Below are 17,593 nucleotides of genomic sequence, written 5' to 3'. Positions count from 1 at the left end.
AGAGGTATAAATATAAGGCCTACTCTGCCTGGGGACTGTCTCTTCAGACTTGGTCTCTTAGGATCATCCACAGGTACCTATACTGTAGATAGGTCTTAGTCATCAGGTCTACTCCACTTCCTTGTTGCCTGCTTAGACTCTTGGCACTCTTAGGTGAGCAGACTTAGTCAGCCTGTGTTGCCCTAACATGACCAATGGCAGCATTCCCAGAGCATCTTCTGTGACAGTAGAGGACAATTTCCACAACTGCAACTGAACATTGTCAGTAACTGTTACATGACCCAATGTATATTTTGCATGATACCAGTGTACTTCTTGACCAGTACCAAAAGTCAAAACCTGTCATTTATTCAATTCATCCCTCAATACTCTACTAATGAGGATGAAAGGCATGTCTGAAAAGGACTGTATTGACTCAGAGCCATTGACTGCTGCCAAAACTGAACAGATTGTTCTACTCATGAGAATATCATAGTCAGACAAGGTAAAGTTACCATACTCTTTTATACCTGCTTGAAAGTCATTCAAAGGTTGTAAGCCATTCCACACTACACCGCATCTGACTCGATTCAGCAAATTACAGAAACATCTGTCACTGCTCTGTCATACATTCTGTTTCAGAATGACAGCTGTGGTGAGTTGCCTCCATAAACAGGCACCATATAATTCCATCTGACCAGCAACAGACTCAACAATGTTCTGAGGAATTTTGCTGATGAGCCAATAATCATACAGTGACTTGGCACACACTGGTTTCAATTGGCCAAAGTTGCCTGTGAATATGACATTCAGACCTCCAAATGCAGACGATGTAGCATGCAGAAGCCATGCAGCACAGGTGAGATTCAACTTGTGGCAAATCTTGCGCAACATGCCAGCGCCAATCATGGAAACTTCATCAATTACCAGCCAAGTGATATCCTTCCATTGGGACTGTAACAACTCTGATGTGTGTGGAGTAGAATGGCCAGTCTTTTTGCCTGGTCTCATATTCATGACAGAATGAATCATATACCACTGATATTGATGGCAGCTATGCCAGTCAGTGCTGTCAGCATCAGACAGTGTCTTTGACCTAGTCTTTCAAATACCTGAATGATTGTTTCCAGAACATAGCTTTTACCGGTGCCGGCTATGCCTCCAAGGTACATCAACATCTAATTGTTGCCACCCATGTTGATATGTTGTGCAATTTTCAGGACAGCAGCAGTTTGCTCCAGATTGCTTGACATGCCACATTCTTCAATCAAAACCTGTGCGATAGAAGTGGCTGACAAAGGTACAGTAGCAGCAGAGTGATCAATCTGAAAGTCAACCACTGTCTGTTCTATAACAGGATCACATTCATTCAGATGATGCCGTAAGGAATGGGTGGAGTCAGACACATCTTCACACTCAAGAGGCTGCTTCTTGTGATGAACTTTGACCATTTTAGCCTGCAAGTGGTCGATGTCAGAACAGTCTTTCCCTGTAACGTCTTTGGCCAAGTCTCGGACAAGCACATGAATGTCATTGTCTATGGCACCATCAATTGTGGTAGAGTGATTGATATGATGTACAGCAGAGCTTATGTCTGATGGTAAACTGTCTGACATGTTGCCTAGGACGGTCCAATAAGGTAGAGACACGTCTAATGAAGTGTCAACCATGACTGCATCCATCAAAGACAGATCTGGTTGCAAAAGCAATTCCTGCAATGCTGTCCATCTCTTGCACTGACTTTTACAATGATGAAACTCAGATTGATGATCATCTTGGACATTTTTGCAGTCTGTTGTCATAATTAAGTTGTCCATAACATGCTGCAAAGGAATGGGAAATTCAGAGCCTTCAAATGCATCAGACCAGGATTGTTTGTCTTCTTTCAAATCACAAGGAAGTCTCCACAGTTTGAAGAGGATGAGCATCACATGACACCACTGGTCAAATGCAGCAGCTGATCCATCCTGGCGAGGCAGAGATGGACCTAACAGGACAGGGAATACTGGTTGGGTTCTGATGCATAGACAATGCAAAGAAACTTGTGGATGTTTGTCACTGAAAGTACCACATTCTTGTGCCGGTCTTCCTCTTCTATGTTCATCCATAGACTGTTGTATTTGGAAGCACTCATCCTTTGGCACAGTCATTTTGATGGTATGAGCCACAAACTCCCAAAGGGATAAAGACTTGAAAGTGTCTGTCAGCAGTCAATAAACATAGTCTAACTGCTGATTTGATGAAGACAGTCCATCATCATTTACCAATAACTCCTCATATGTATTGGCCAAAGTGGTTTCATTTAAAGGCACGGATGAAATGTCAGACTGTACACCTGACACATCCCACCTACAGTCATGACTGACTAACAACTGTTCTCCATGGATACCAGTAAATGACTTACTATCAGCCTTGAAATGATCTGTCATGAGTCAATTGAACAAACCCCACTGAACGATACCAAATGAACTGCTGGTATAACAGTCACCATGTCCCAGCAGCTCAGCCATGACTTGAGCATGGGATACTTCCTGCTGGCCCATGACAGCATTGATGACCTTGGTGACAGCCTTCCACAAATTGTTTGATTGACTAACTGAATGAGCATCACTACTGTCAAAGTCATTCTGTTTAATAGCATATGACAAAGCCGATAGACCTTTGTAAAGAGGTAGATCAGACTTAGAAACATAATCCGTAATATAGAACATCAAAGCTTTTGCTGCCTGACCAGAGCCAATAAATTTGATACCCATATTGCACCAGTACAGAAACATACAGATGTCATTATAGTTTGTCATCCACAGGTGTAGTCTCTGCAAGAGGAAGGAACCACTTTCAGAGTCATAATGAGTTATCACATTCATGCTGCCATTCATCCGCATATGACATGTATCATCATTTCTCTTATCAGAAGGGGACAAATCTTTCCAGCAAGTGGAACCATGACTGTGCCAATTGCATTGAATGGCTAGTTGTTTGACCTGATTCATGAATATAGCCTGAAACTGATCAGAAGTCATACTGGAAGTTACAGGACATTGATTAGATCTAACATTGATTGTACCGGACTTCATTGGTCTTTGATCAGGAGCAGAACCAACTAGAACAGTGTTCAAAGGCAACTCACACTTTATGAGAGACTCCAACCATTCCATCAACCTGTTACAATAGGTCATGTCTGTCTCAACAAACTCTTTCATCAACTGAGGAGGTAAATGTCCTTCAAGCCATACAATGTAATGACAATGTAACATACTGTGTCCTTGAGCTTCTACCATCCCATAATAACCAAGACATTTGCCAAACAGACCTTGTTTGGATTGACCATACCTTAGTATGTCATTAATGAAAGAGTTCATGACAATATTGAAGAAAGAAGCAGCTGCCACAGGATGCTTGGCCACTAATAATGCACATCAAAACTGTTTTTGTCTTCATCACCTGATTGAGCATTGTCAACAGTCAGAGATTCACTGGCAAGTAGCCGGACCAACAGATGAGCATGGTCAAAAGGATTGAGAGTGATAAACAATGATGGTGTTGACAGAACTGACATCATGCTGCAAATCTCATTATGACACTTCACCTTATACCCAGCAGAGCCAGGCAAGTGAAGGCATGTCATGTTCAAATGATGCAACACTGAATGTGTGGCTCTCTCCTTGACAGTTCAAGGAACATACAAAGGATTAGAACAGACCTTATGTTTGAATGCTAACAGATTATCAACTGAAATAGTGCCCAACATATTCAACAGACATGTTCATTCTGCAGACTTGATTCTAAAATGAATGGTCCTGTAAATTTCTCATTTGCGTAATATGTTGTAACAGACAAAAGAGAAAGACTGGTCAGTTGCAAACAAAGAGTGGTATAAGGACAGCAGGTGTTTGACTTGACGCCAAATGTCCACTGAAGACCAGACTTATTCTTTCCGAAACAAAAGAGACCAAACAGGTCTAGACAAGGCCACATCCAGGTGACCAACAAAGGACAGTCAAAATCTTGTAACGGTGTTGTGCCAGCAATACTGCATATGAACAAGTTTCCTCCTAAATACCAAGCCAAAGCAGAGGTCTTCATATGATTGTAGTTCTCATTAGTGACATCACAGTCTGTCCAACCGACTGTGTCAACTAGCAACAAATCCATCGAATGACTGCCATTATGGAGTTCTGCCCTTCCATCATATGCTGTATCTAATGAATTAACGGGGTCCAAACCATCCAGATGTGTGACTGATATGAAGGGAGGTATCCAAGAAGACAATGGACTCAAGTTCAGAGAACCAGACAAGGCACTGAGATTCAATTCACTGAAGACAGTGGGACCAGTGAAAACATGTTCAATAGTTGAATACACTGGATTATTGAGCAGCAGAAAAGTAATCAATTCACAGACAATGCTGGGGGTAACCATGACCAGTTTAAATGATCAAATAGAATCAGAATTATGTCCTAATGAACCAGCAAAGAGCACCACTACCAACTTCAGAACATCATCAGGCGGAGGCAGCAAGACTGAGCTCAAAGACAGGCTGTCCTGAGGCAATATCATGACATTACCTTTCATGTAACTTTGGGTACTTCCATGAGGCCAACCATAATCAGTATTATTTGGTCAATCACAGTACTTGAAAGTGACAGTGTTGCCCTGTACATGCAAAATCAACATAAGATCAAAAACCAAAGCCAAAGAAAAAGAATCTTGCACAGATCTCAGTAAGCAGTTGTAGGCAAAGTAATATTCATTACTTAGAGTGAACTCTGGTATCTTGCCATCTTGCAGGGCAGTACTGCACACAGAGCATAAATTAATGAATCCATCACAAAGCAAAGGATTAGAAAGCCCCTCATGACACAGAATTGCACCACAATAAGATTCTATATTATAGTTAACTGATAACAGATGGTGAGGGATCAACTCATTGCATAAAAGTGCAAAATCCACATATTTGACAGGTGTCTTGAAGAGGGCAGCAGATTGGCAAGACATGGCACATACAGCACATGGCAATTGGACATATTCAGTAACCAAAAGTGACTGAGATACACAGTCAACAATATGCCTCTTCAAGTCATCATCTGCCATTGCAGGAACAGTGGGACCATGAGTAAATGCAGATATAGGCATGTGACAATCTAAGGCTGGATGGAAATCATCAAGTGTGACATCAGAAACAGAAGGCAGATCAGCAGACCTGTCCATAAGAGAGGCAGTCTGTTTGTGAGTATGCAATCAGAAAAGAAAACAAACATCGAGACAAGAATGACATTGACATGTACAAGACAACATCAAGCTGACCAGCATTGACTTATCCAGCCAGACAGGTAAATCCTCCAATATGTGGCTCAAACAGGTGATACTGAGGAGGTCAGACTTAGTAAGATAAGAAAAGATTATTATCAGGTCATGTACAGATATGTCACATAAGATAACATCATGAGGATCACGAAGGAATCTTGAAGACACTATAGACTGAAACAACAAAAAACCAAGTATGAAGTCATTCCATGACCACAGCTCAATGGTCACTATCTGACAGATATCACCAGAGACTGTCAGCAGACCAGTATGGCCATCTATGACTGTTACCATATGGATAGAATGATCAAGAGCAGCTGTACAAGGCATGACAACAATGAACAAGACACAGTAGACAGATGTTCAGAGACAGACAGGCAGAAGAGAGAACTGAATCAGCAAGGATAAAACAGACAGACAGACACATAAGAATGTATGATCTGAACCATCAGCAGGAGACATGAGCAAGTGAATATCAAGGTTCCTAAGAAGATGGGCAGTAGATAGTGATGGAAGATGACAATATCAAATATGACAAGTGCCGAAAAGGAACGGTGACCCGACAAATCACATGCTAACAGGAAAACGCCACCGTGCACAGCTTTGACGGAACCTAAAACACGACATTATGGTCGACAAGACCTGGTCCTGAGAGTCCCAGGAACTATCCGAACCTAACCAGGTGCTGGATTGCGCTGGGTTCAAATCCCAGCCTCGGAATTGACATTGCGTACCTTTTTTATCAACGGATTTTACTTACTTACAGATAGCTTCGCGAAGTTTAGCATGGAGGGTGCAGCATGCGGAGATGGAAACTGAGGGGTGAGAATGAATGTTGTGATTCATCCTGACGGTTTTGGGGGCATCGCTTTTCTAGTTATTCCTGGAAAGCGCTGGGTTCAACTCCCAGCCTTGCAAATCAATATTGGGAGTTTGAGTTCTTCGACTCAAGGTTTTATGACCTTGTGACTGGCAATTCTCGACTTTCTCAAAGCTGGACATGAGCGTTTTCGTCACGTGATACACCGTAAACGTATGTTCATCGACAGTGGTTCATTTTGTGTGGCTCTTATAGACAAACTCTTCACAGGGCATGCTCATGACGGCAATTATCCTTCAGTGCTGAGTCGTCGCTATTATGACATGTATAAGAGATCCGTGACGGACGCGAGTTCTAACGTAAAACACCAGGTATGTACAACCGGACGCTACCCAGCATGTCCGGAGTATCCGTGGTAATCACGGGCCAGATGGTCGCACACACAGAGATAGTCTCCATGGTATACTACCACGCAGGATCACGTGGACGTGGTCGTAGCTCGGAGAGCGGTGATATTGGTGAATCATACCATTGAGGGTCTGGATCCTACTAATCGATCGAGTATCTGGGTGACACTAAGCACATAGCCCTTCGCCGCGTTCAAAACACTTACATGGCTCACAAAGGGCATTGATAGGAAATTGCCAATAAAAGGCAATTGTCGTAGGAATGTCAATATGACGGGGAAGAAGTCTCTGCAGCCCAGGGTGTCAAAGGCGTTCGTCCACGTAGTATGATCATGCGCACCCAAAGAGATTTAAGAACCCCAGAGTTTCCACAAGCATCCCCACGAATGGCCATTTGATGAAGACGAGCACGATCCCGCCGAGGAAGCATATTGTTCCCCTTAACTTCTGCCGACGTGCGAAGAAGTAGAACGTCTTTTTGGGGCCGATAATGAGTGTCAGGCCGCAGATGAAGAGCACCTGTTTGCGGTAAGAAAAAAAGGCACGGGGGTCAGGAAGGACGCACATTGCCGAGGGCAAGGAGAGCACCGTCGAAGAAGAGCACGACGCCTAAGAGGAGGAAGAATGCCCCGAAGGACGTCAGGCCAACGCCGATTTCTGTCGCGCTCGTTCAGCCATAAGTAGAAGTGAGGAGGAAGTAGATAGGCGTACTTTGTGCGTCCGTCAACCACATAATTTGCTAATCGTGAAGGGTAATTTGTCCTTGAGATAGTGGACCTCGCGTCGTTCTCTTCTCGTTTTGGCGCTTAAGACGGAGGCCACGTCCCTTGTCGCGTGGACCGGACTGTGATGGAAAAGCTTCCGGCCAATTATGTTTTTTTTCTGGATGGACCCTTGCACCCTATCGATATTTGTGCTCACAAGTCTTTTGCACAGGCAGTCTCAGTTGAACCTGGTTTCCAGCCATGGCGGCGTCAAGCTCGTCCAGTGCTGATTATCTTCTGCAAGAAGAGCTGGAGAAAATTCGACCCCACGTCACGGCCGCGCTCCCTAATCAAAAGGCCCCTGCGCTCCTCCTGGTCGCCATCGAGGACACCCTCCAGGAACAAAATGCCAACCTCACGCCTGTGGCGTATTTCGCTGCGCTAGTATCGACGCTTGAGCAGCAGGTGAAGAAAGAACATGAAGAGGGTACCCTGTCTCTTGGGGAGGCAGACGTACTACCATCGGTGCTCTACCTGCTTGCCTTGGTTGTGCCGCAGGTCTCATCCGCCGTCCTGCGCACACACACCCACACGGCGCTCGGCGTCCTTGCACCACTCTTGAACCCCCTGAGCAATAGTGCTCCTCCTCTTCGCTCTCTGCTCGGCATATACCAAGCCTGGCTACCGCACCTCGAATCGTCGCAGCTGCACACACCACTTGTCCGCCAGTCCTTCGCAACGATCACAGAGTACTCACTCGACCCACGACCAAAAGTCCGCAAGAAGGCTCAAGACGTCGTACAGGCTGTCCTGGCTTCCCCTCCGGCTCCCGCGCTGATTCATCCCTATGCTGTGGATGTGGCCGATTATATCCTTCGACAGCTGGACGATGTGGTCGGGAAGTCCGGAGCGCTGCGTGCAAAGGATAAGGCGAAAGCTGGGAAGGCGAATACAGGGATGGAGATTGGAATTTGGAGCTGTGCATTTGTGAAGACTATTGCTCCTTATTGGCCTTCTGAGGTAAGCATACAGCACTGTTCCTTGCGAAAATTACCTAACTTGCCACTCGAAGCGGATCGCTCAATTGGTTAACAGTCTCTTACGCCTGCCTGCTCTGAGCTCAAGCTACATGACGACCAACGCATACGATCTTCTCTCTCTCCTCCTCTCTCGCAGCGCCTCCGATTCTTCTTTCGAGGAAGGAAAAATTCCGTCTATTCTGTCTGTCATGCTCGGGTCCCAGCCAGATAAGAATGATCACCTATTGGCCGCTGCCTGGCTTAGGGTCGTAGAGCATGGAATGGTTGCATACGCGAAGGATGACTCCGATGGGTGTGCGAAGGAAGTAGCGAACGTATGGAGAACAGTGTGGAAGTGGTTCGAGCAGGACGACAGCGCAATCTTGATTTCCGCGGCAGATGCACTCTCTGCGATCGCGAGATACTGCATCACGGTGCCACTCGTCGAGGCGGCCCTCAATGCAAAGGGAGAAGTCCCGCGGACGAAGACCACTCTTGGTGGGATCATCAGTCTTGCTGAAACATCTCTGAGCAATATCAGTTACGCTCAGGCGGTCCCTTACGTCATGCGAGTGATCACTGCCCTTCTTTCTCGTCTGCGTGTCAGGACTGGCAACTCAGTTACTCGACCCCCGACGGCGGCAGAGAAGCTCATGATTAGCACCATCAAAATCGTCGGAGCCATGCGCATCAAGAAAGGTTTCGAGCACCGTGAGCGCGCGGATGCAGTACTAGGGATGGCAATCGAGGTCATAGGGCCTGAGGGAGTACTGGACGTTCTCCCACTCAATCTGGAGCCAGAAAAACTAGCCGTGGATGAAGGTCGCGCGTATCTGCTCCCTTTGCTGCGTTCTCGGGTGACGAATGCTTCCTTGGGCCACTTTGTCCAATACTTCGTGCTACTTTCTGAGAGATTGTTCAATGTTCAAGCAAAGGCAGAAGAGGACGGAAAGGCGGTGGAGGCGAAAGTGTATGGGGCGCTGGTAGAACAAATATGGGCCTGTTTCCCGGCGTATTGTGACCTGCCGGTGGACTTGAAGGCGGTGAGCATTTCCTTTCTATGCACATGTGTCAGATCTGACTGCTTCCCAGGCATTCACTCCCGAATTCGCCCAGGTGCTTACTCAGGTCCTGTACCAACAGCCGTCCATGCGATCTGCAGTACTACGAGGGCTGCAACGCCTCGTTGAGCGAAACACATCATTGGCTTCTTCCTCGGGTCCCCAGGAGGAGTTGAAGAACAGGTTCGGCATGGACCAATCAGACGGAAAGGCGAACATTGATTTTTTGCGTGGAATCACTGGCAACCTGCTTTCAGTCTTTTTCAACGTATTCGGCAGTGCGGAGCGAGATGCCCGTGGTCAGATAGGAGACGTCATACCCACATACTTCAAAATTGCCGATATTAAAATTATCGCAAGCACTTACGAGAGGGTGATTAATCTCCTCAAGGACGATATGAAGAAGCACGCACCAGTGGTACCAGCTTCGGGCACTTCTGTGAGCTACACCATGCTCGACCTGCTCACTCTGTTCGTTCCACATCTCCCTCTGAAACATGCGAACAACCTCCTATGGATGGTCGCCACCCCGGAATTCCTCGCCAATAAGGATGCCTCGATACAAAAGAAAGCCTATCGACTGCTTGCGCGCTTGGCGCAATCTGGAAAAATCCTTCATAACGGCGAAGGTACCGACAGGCTCCTCACGGTTCTGTCTGAGAATTCGGCTGCCATTGCCGCGGGTGCGAAGCGGGACCGGTTGTCTGTCTTCGCCGCGCTGGTGCCGAATATCCCTCCTACACTGCTACACTACATCGCTCAGATGCTGACTGAGGCGGTTCTGGGGACAAAGGAAGTCAATGAAGGGGCTCGTAACGAAGCTTTCGAACTGCTCGTTCAGATGGGCAACAAAATGTCGCAAGGAGGCACCATCTCTCGCTCCCTTTTAGGGGAAATGGAGGACAATGAGGACGTTCCTGCGTCAATACAGGAGTTCATCACCATGGTAGCGGCCGGTCTGGCTGGCACAACGCCACATATGATCAGTGCTTCCATCACGGCGCTGTCTCGTCTTCTCTTCGAATTCAGGGAATCCATTCCCGATGAGATGAAGCAGGAACTCATATCCACTATCATCATGTTTGTTGAATCCAAAAACCGAGAGATCGTCAAGTCTGCGCTTGGATTCGCCAAGGTCGTTGTAACCGCGCTTCCTTCTGAAACTGTCCGACCCCATCTGCCCACCGTGATTCCTGCGTTGCTCAAATGGTCACATGATCACAAGAATCACTTCAAGCCGAAGGTGCGACACATCTTCGAGCGCTTGATACGCAAGTTTGGGTTTGAGGCTGTGTATAATGAAGCGGATGAGGAGGATGCCAAGGTCTTGACAAACATCAAGAAGCGGAAGGATCGGGCGAAACGAAAGAAAGCAACGGCTGAGGCTGGTGGCGAGGAAGAACAAAGTGATGAGGTGATTCTATCTTCCTTACTCACATCTATATGTGTGCTCTAACACCCCACAGGATGATATGCATCGTACTCGTGCAGGCAATGCGTTTGAAGATGTACTCTACGGTAGCGAGAGTGAGCTGGAGGATGAGAGCGATGACGAACGGCCTGTCCGAAACGTACCTGGCGGGAAGAAGGGTGCCAAGGGCGCAGCTCGCCTTCGAATGGACGCCGACGAGCCAATGGATCTCCTTCACGACGCCGCAGCTCAGCTTACCAAGAGTTCGGCGAAGCACCGGAAGCCTGGCCAGGACGCTTCCAATTTCAAGACGGATGAAAGTGGTCGGTTGGTCATTGTTGAGGACGAAGAAATGGTAGACGCTACTCCTACTACTGAAGATGTCGAAGGCAATGCGTACCGTGAGACTTTGACTTCTGCTGATGGATTCACCCGTGGAAGGCGAGGCGAGGTTAAGTTTAACAAGAACACGAAGAAGCGGCGAGCAGAGGAGGACATGGATGGAGATGTTGAGATGGCTGATGCTGACCAACCTCCCAAAAAGAAGACCTTCGAGGATAGGAAGCAGCCTACTAAACTTGGGCAAGAATTCCGGTCCAAGAAAGCGAAGGGTGATGTTCGTAAGGCTGGACAACCAGAGCCATATGCTTATGTTTCTTTGGCGCAAGCTGGGTCAAAGAAGAGTGGTGTCAAGCATTTTAATGTTAGAAAGCAGAAGCGATAGAGGTGCATGTTTTCGGATGATCGCTGTAGCTTCTTGATTCTATGTGGTTATCGATGTTAGGAATATTATACGTTATGGGGGTGTGGTAATACCTTCCCGAAGTGGTGGCTAAAATCAGGTAGTCACGCGGAACCACAAGGCGCGCCCTTGACGAATCTGCCGGATTATCGGTGTGTTTAGACGGAAGCATCGGGAGGACAACGGCGACGCGACGGAGATCTACCCGGTCGTCTTTTGGTGAGCGTGTGGTTATAGCCGTCATGGTGACCCACATCGTCCCACCTTCTTATAAAGGTCCATCCATGTACAGCGGGATCCCCCCTCGCCCGGGCGCGCCCACTCTTCCCTTCGCCTTCTGCTCCCCGCTCCGCTGCTCTTTCGCTCTCGCTGGACGAGCTGGTCTACTGGGTAGACAGTCCCTTTTCGCCGTTATCAACCGCTTTCCTTCGTCAGTGCTTAGAGAGGACTGCAGCGCAGTTCGACCTCGTTCAATAATCATTTGAGTACGTGCTGCTCATCAACACGTGCTCCGACACTTTTTGATCCAACTGTAGATTTCAAAGTTCGTGTTTGCAACAAAGCAAAATGGGAAATCTAGTTTGGTATGAGTGGGCCCACTATCTCGGCCTCACCTCTGCTGCATGTAAGCGTCCGCCTGTCTGAGACCCTCGTTGCCTTATTCCGTATTCCAGATGCGCTGTGGGCAGGCTTTTGGGGCCTCTTCTTCCGCAAGTTCTTCTGGGACATGATCGGCGGGACGCTGGGTCCCGCGGGAATCATGTACGTGTATGTCTGCATCCCCAAAATCCCAATCTCACATTTCCCGTAGCCCTGGACCCGGCTCTGCCCTGTTTGTTGCAGTGATCGTCCAAGTCCCCCTCGTGCAAATTCTAACAATGATCCTCTCCGTGGTGATCCTGATGCTCGAACTACCACCGTTGAAGTCGATGAAAGAGTCGTTTGTCTACCGAAATTTCATGTTCAAGGCATCACTCTACTTTGGTTTGGCCTTCCTAAGTGTCCTGTTCTATCAGGTGAGCCCTGAGCCCTGTTTCTTCTTCACAGTGAACAAACGCTGAATACCAATCAGGGTATCAACGCAGCCATATACTCCCTTGTAACCATCTTTGCGTACACAGGCGCACAACTGAAGGGCGAAATGATGCCAGAACAGAAGGCGAACAAAGGACGGGGCAAGGGGAGTGAGGCATGATTGCTACTCGCTACCTTGTCCCCGCCCTGGGTTTCCCCTTTCTCCTTCTGTCTCGTTCATTTCTCAGTCCTTTCTTTGCTCTCATTGCTTCTGGTCTCGGCGAAATTGATTCTTCCCTCATACTTTCACCACCACGCATCATTGTTCAAAGAGCCCCGGGCGGGGAGCAGTCTTTCTTCCTTCTTCTTATCAATGTACCGCACCGCAGTGGTCGTCGTTACACGCACTAGAAAGAAATAGGAAATCAATCCTGGGGTTGGGAAGGTCATGCGTGTGTTACGGTGGGGTCGAGGCTTTGCATCCATCTGTTGAGCAGACAATAGTTGACCCATCGATCCTTATCCGATTATTATCATGGCCGGTTTATAGGCACAACGAATCCATGGAACTCGGTGGGTTGATAACGCGAATATCAACTGCAGATGCGTTGATCATGCGACGGTGTTCCTGAATTGTGCGCCAGCTGAGAAAGCCGCGGCGTCGACGAAGTGAACAGTGGGAACGGCAGAGGCCGTGAAGGAATTTATTTCTGATGTTGTAGTGCCAGCAAGGATAATGTACATACTGTAGTGGGTATGGGGGATAAATATGCCTGAGAATCAGCTTATTCGTTAGCTCCAGAACCCATCGGAAAATAAGGGAGAAGGTTAGTTAGAAAGTGAATTAGTAATAGCATGTCGTGAGATCATGAACAGTCGTTTGACTGAGCGCCAAAGGGGCTTCGCGCGGTGGGACGACTGGACTGTCGTGAAAGATGAAGGAGGCTGTGGATGATGGTAGATCGGCAAGCAGATGGCGTGGCTGCCCTGTCTCAGCTTTCTCGGCCGCACCCGCGCGTAGAAGATCTGACGATTTCTTCGCTGATTCGGAAAAGGGCCTCGCCATCTTCCCCGTCCGCGGCCTTGGCGACCTTACCAACTTTGCCAAAAGGCACGAGGTATTGGCCGGCGTATTCTCGCCGCCTTGTGCGCACGACGGGCGCCGTCGCGGCAAACAGCGGTGTATATGCGCCGCGGGGCGGGGTAATGGAGAAAAGTGGAAGGAGAGGTCGAAATGGCGCGGGGACTTGAGACTTCATGTTTTCTACATGGTGGATTATCAGACCACAGCTCACAGGTACACATGAAAATGGCGCACCAGATGAGACCATTCCAGGGTGGACACAGGTGACAATGATAGGATTCGGCAATTCATGTGCATCTAGCCGTCGTTGCAGAGAACGCGTGAAAAGCACGAGCGCCAGCTTGGAAACAACTGAACAGAATCAGGGTTTATTTCCAGACACAGGAAGCAGCGCAGCATACAGTAACGACGATAGCACGCCATTCTGCTGTCCTTGCATGAAAGAAACTGCGCTTTTGTGGCATTGAGGTCTGCCTGAGTGTGGAGCTTGATATCCTTTGGTACTTTGGTATGTAATGCTGAGGTCATCTGGGCACATGATGAGCAGGTACACAAATAGCATCACATGACACCTCACCATGACGATACGCACGTCGGCGCCAGGTAATAATGCTGTGTGAAGCAACAGAGGCTGCAGCAAGGTTGTGAGAGCGAAGTGCCCGATGTAGCTGGACCTGAATGAGCTTGTCTGTAGCAGGCACTAGTATGGCACCCACTTTACCGCCATAGTGGTCTCTACCCCGTCTTCGTTCAGTTCATACTGCTTAGAAAGAGTCACAGCGTTGCAGACTAGATGATATGGGTCAGTTGAGTCGGGACATGATGGTGGAAGGTGACACACTTAAGATGTCCAATCGTGTTTCTTTCCGAAGAAAGTCCTCCACGGTCTCCCTCACGCTCTCCACCGTGATCAAGTCTAGATGCAGAAACTCCATCTGAGGTGCTAGCCTCTTCTCTCCGAGCTTCCGGGGGTCCATGCTCTCCCTCTTCAACGACTCCCGAATGTCCGCCATTGCCTTACGTGCACGACCAGCATGTCGGCAGCCGAGATAGACCCGTGCTCCAGCAGCGGCGAGACGCTTGGTTATTTCAAACCCGATACCACAGCTGCTGTTAAGGTTAGCACAGCGGGTCGTTAGCACAGCAGGTCGATCCGAGGTGATATGGGGGACTCACTTTGCGCCGGTGATGAGGGCGACCCTGCCAGTGAGATCGGGGATATCTGCAGCAGGGTCGAAGGCAGCGCCAGCGGAGTTATCCTGACACATTTCGAGAAGAGGAGGGGATGGAGTGAGTTGTAGTAGAGATGACTATAAGGGTTACAGCTTTAAGGTAACACGGAGGTGGGTGAGAAGGGGGGGGGGGAGGTGGGAAGCAGGAGGGCCTAGAAGAGCGAGCGCCTAAGAATGAATTGGATGCGTCATTTTTGGGTGAATGTCTCTGTTTTCAGATCGAGCTATGGGGATGGCGCCTGACGGAAGCGTGTCGGAGCATTCTAGGTGGCGCCAAAGTGCTGTGTGGTGGTGGGTGAAAGCAGACACCCGAGGACCGAGATTGTGAGAGGATTTCACATCGGACATGGAGGTCAGCGTGCTAACCTCCCCCCCCCCCCAAATAGTCCCATCTGCACCGGTAATCTTCGCACCCTGCAAGAAGGGTGACAAAGGGCCTTTTCGACTCATTAGCAGGGACAAGAGAACAGCGGCGGCTATCAAACGAGCCCTCCCTTCCGATGGCACAGGGTGGCTGTGCACCAGTTCACGTCGTCACGAAAGTCGTACGATACCCAAGTGTGTGCTACACTTTCCATCCGCTCTCAATGGTGGGCCGATAACTTGTTTCTTTTTCTCTTTCATTTCCTCTGCTTCCTTCTTCTCTCTCCTCGTCTCATCAACCCCTGTGGTACGCTTTTCGTCATCGGTCCGATTCACCGTACCATGTATCTTTATAGTAAACCGCCCGCTTCCGTTGACCATCTCCTCCTACCCGCTTTTAGCTTGTCCACTGCCAAAACCTTTGAACCGAATAACAGCACATACTTGTTCACATGCTAACCCAGTATCCTGAGCAAAAGTAGTCAGCCTGCTTATTTTTGCTTATTTTCATCGGAACTCGTTCTTACCTCGGCGGGCCTATCTCTCTACAATCTAACATCCCACCTTCCCCGAAATGTGTCAACAGTCCTCCTGCTTCATCTGTTCAACACCTCGTTCCTGGCCATATTCCAATCTGGCGCTGAAACGGCCAGAGCCACCAGCCAAACACCCTCCGATCATGCGATCCCTTGACTCGTTTCCCTTCAGCATGGTTGTGGACAGCGGAAGGAAACACGCCGCTGACGTGTTTGGACGAGGAATAACAAATGATGACATTCAAATTCTTCCTTGCCCTGGTCTGCATTGCAATACCAATGAACAGGGAATAATTCATTTCCTGAAGGAGAATCTCACGCTGTGCCTGTCACGTCCCGCGCTACAAGCCCATTTCGGACCGGCACTGCCAACTGATCATGTCTCCCGCGTATTCTGCAGGACATGGCTGAAGTCGATCCCTCCTGACCTCAACAATTGTAATTGTTACACTGTACCAACGGTCTCGTCCTCTTCCTCTCAATTTGGGGTCTGAAAGGCACAGGTCACATGGTCTGTACCCCGTACCACCACCTCCCTCGTCTGGGCCGGATTGTAACAGCTCCTTCATTCAGAGTCATACGACCACGCATTGTTCCTCGCTGTGCACGGCCCTACTCAGACTGGAGAATGCCAACGTACACCGCTGAAGAGCTCGTCAAGCGTGTTCCGTCTTGCACCAAGGAAGCGTCAGAGTCTGGCGATCTGCTGTACTTCCCCTCCGACCAGTACACGTACGAGGAGAATGGAATCGCTGTGAGCATTCTCAGCGCGAGCTGGAAATAGACACACTCATGACGCTATTTTGGGCTTGTTTAAGTTCCGCATCAGGCATTGTCCCGCTCTCCTGCACAAGCCGGTGTTGCCAATTCCGGACTTTACCCAATCACCCGTCGAGAAGAAGGACCCATTCGCACCCCCCTATGTAGAGAAATTAGTCATAGGTGCGCTTGATGGAGGTGAGGGTGAGTCGCAGTATGTAGCCCTGGTACGTCGTTTTAGTCAGCAAACCAACGAGTTGTAATGCTTATGCATATATAGTTGAACAAGTACAGTGTGGTGCCGAATCATTTCTTGCTGGTAACCAAGGGTGAGCAGACAAAATAGAATCTTCGCACACTCTGATATTCAACCTCAGAGTATGAATCCCAGGGCACTCCACCATCGCCAGGAGACCTTGTAGCCACATACAGCCTGTTGCAGGCAGCTCATCGAGTTGGACGGGAGATCTTCGCATTCTACAACTGTGGCGAGCAGAGTGGAGCAAGTCAACATCACAAGCATCTGCAATTCCTTTCGGAGGAGGAGGACGGGTTAACCGAAGGCCCGCCAATAGAAAGGCTTGCGCATGCAGCTCATGTTCTAGATGAAAGTGGGTTCTGCAGCAGATCCTGCGGCTCGTTCATGCTGAACTTGGTTACAGCAAGACCGTTCGCCCTCTCACAACTTCCTTACGCTCATTATGTCTATCGGCTACCGTCGTCTGCAGCATCATCACAACCCCAAGATCTCGAACACATATTATCGAGAGGGTTCATCCACCTCCTAGATCTCGTGTTTGACACGCTGAGGCGACAACCGGAGCCCACGTATGGTTCAGTGTCATACAATGTGCTCATCACACTGCGTCACATACACATTATACCTCGAATGCGAGAGACCCACAAGCTGCGGGAGACGGGAGACGAGCTCAGCATCAATGCGCTCGGCTTTGCTGGGATGCTTCTTGTGAAGAGTGAGAGGGAGCTGGATGCAGTGAGGAAGGAGGGTGTGAGTGTCATACTAAGAGGAGTGGGGTGTGCACCGATCCGCGATGCCGAACTCGCTCCTCAGATCACAGAGCCGGCCGAGGAGGCCTCATAGAACATCAATGAGATGGTATTCAGTAAGGCATACGCCCCCTCTTCCCCCCCCCC

General features: G+C 48.7%; 5 protein-coding genes across 5 annotated transcripts; 3 read left to right on the top strand and 2 right to left on the bottom strand.

Annotated features, from left to right (window-relative positions):
* Nucleotides 1-6,419: 6,419 nt before the first annotated feature.
* DACRYDRAFT_25167 (Got1-domain-containing protein) lies at nt 6,420-7,299 on the bottom strand. The gene is made up of 5 exons (XM_040774040.1): nt 7,225-7,299; nt 7,079-7,170; nt 6,854-7,032; nt 6,720-6,801; nt 6,420-6,671 (listed from the first exon to the last, which is right to left on the bottom strand). The coding sequence occupies exons 1-5, from the start codon at nt 7,244-7,246 to the stop codon at nt 6,630-6,632; spliced, it is 417 nt and encodes a 138-aa protein (XP_040624309.1). The 5' UTR covers nt 7,247-7,299; the 3' UTR covers nt 6,420-6,629.
* A 63-nt stretch (nt 7,300-7,362) lies between these two features.
* On the top strand, nt 7,363-11,508 carry DACRYDRAFT_119514 (NUC173-domain-containing protein; the record flags this gene model as incomplete). Its single annotated transcript, XM_040770805.1, has 5 exons — nt 7,363-7,426; nt 7,477-8,237; nt 8,290-9,279; nt 9,329-10,711; nt 10,764-11,508. The coding sequence occupies 5 exons, from the start codon at nt 7,363-7,365 to the stop codon at nt 11,430-11,432; spliced, it is 3,867 nt and encodes a 1,288-aa protein (XP_040624308.1). The 3' UTR covers nt 11,433-11,508.
* Nucleotides 11,509-11,741: 233 nt separating this feature from the next.
* Nucleotides 11,742-13,004, top strand: DACRYDRAFT_25166 (uncharacterized protein). Its single transcript, XM_040774039.1, has 5 exons — nt 11,742-11,935; nt 11,987-12,075; nt 12,125-12,212; nt 12,262-12,466; nt 12,523-13,004. The coding sequence occupies exons 2-5, from the start codon at nt 12,018-12,020 to the stop codon at nt 12,643-12,645; spliced, it is 474 nt and encodes a 157-aa protein (XP_040624307.1). The 5' UTR covers nt 11,742-11,935; nt 11,987-12,017; the 3' UTR covers nt 12,646-13,004.
* A 157-nt stretch (nt 13,005-13,161) lies between these two features.
* Nucleotides 13,162-14,853, bottom strand: DACRYDRAFT_25165 (NADP-binding protein). Its single transcript, XM_040774038.1, has 7 exons — nt 14,725-14,853; nt 14,390-14,658; nt 14,265-14,337; nt 14,126-14,216; nt 13,950-14,076; nt 13,783-13,899; nt 13,162-13,728 (listed from the first exon to the last, which is right to left on the bottom strand). The coding sequence occupies exons 1-7, from the start codon at nt 14,814-14,816 to the stop codon at nt 13,457-13,459; spliced, it is 1,041 nt and encodes a 346-aa protein (XP_040624306.1). The 5' UTR covers nt 14,817-14,853; the 3' UTR covers nt 13,162-13,456.
* Nucleotides 14,854-16,307: 1,454 nt separating this feature from the next.
* DACRYDRAFT_91694 (ATP adenylyltransferase) lies at nt 16,308-17,540 on the top strand (the record flags this gene model as incomplete). Its single annotated transcript, XM_040777016.1, has 5 exons — nt 16,308-16,433; nt 16,498-16,665; nt 16,719-16,767; nt 16,816-17,049; nt 17,101-17,540. The coding sequence occupies 5 exons, from the start codon at nt 16,308-16,310 to the stop codon at nt 17,538-17,540; spliced, it is 1,017 nt and encodes a 338-aa protein (XP_040624305.1).
* Between the last annotated feature and the right edge of the window lie 53 nt (nt 17,541-17,593).

The sequence above is a fragment of the Dacryopinax primogenitus genome (assembly GCF_000292625.1).
Source record: "Dacryopinax primogenitus strain DJM-731 SS1 chromosome Unknown DACRYscaffold_23, whole genome shotgun sequence".
Lineage (NCBI taxonomy): Eukaryota > Fungi > Basidiomycota > Dacrymycetes > Dacrymycetales > Dacrymycetaceae > Dacryopinax > Dacryopinax primogenitus.
Note: the sequence above shows the minus strand (reverse complement) of the source record. Positions and strands in the feature narration are given on the sequence as shown.

Bases quoted from the DNA above. Each gene is read 5' to 3' on its own strand.
- DACRYDRAFT_25167 (XM_040774040.1), bottom strand. From the start codon at position 7,246: ATGTGGTTGACGGACGCACAAA. The intron at 7,033-7,078 runs GTGCGTCCTTCC...TACCGCAAACAG, and splicing joins CTCTCCTTGCCCTCGGCAAT to GTGCTCTTCATCTGCGGCCT. The intron at 6,802-6,853 runs GTGCGCATGATC...CCTGGGCTGCAG, and splicing joins GGGTTCTTAAATCTCTTTGG to AGACTTCTTCCCCGTCATAT.
- DACRYDRAFT_25166 (XM_040774039.1), top strand. From the start codon at position 12,018: ATGGGAAATCTAGTTTGGTATGAGTGGGCCCACTATCTCGGCCTCACC. The intron at 12,076-12,124 runs GTAAGCGTCCGC...TCCGTATTCCAG, and splicing joins CGGCCTCACCTCTGCTGCAT to ATGCGCTGTGGGCAGGCTTT. The intron at 12,213-12,261 runs GTACGTGTATGT...CATTTCCCGTAG, and splicing joins CTGGGTCCCGCGGGAATCAT to CCCTGGACCCGGCTCTGCCC.
- DACRYDRAFT_25165 (XM_040774038.1), bottom strand. From the start codon at position 14,816: ATGTGTCAGGATAACTCCGCTGGCGCTGCCTTCGACCCTGCTGCAGAT. The intron at 14,217-14,264 runs GTGGGTGCCATA...ATTCAGGTCCAG, and splicing joins GAGACCACTATGGCGGTAAA to CTACATCGGGCACTTCGCTC. The intron at 13,729-13,782 runs GTGCGCCATTTT...TCCACCATGTAG, and splicing joins CCCTGGAATGGTCTCATCTG to AAAACATGAAGTCTCAAGTC.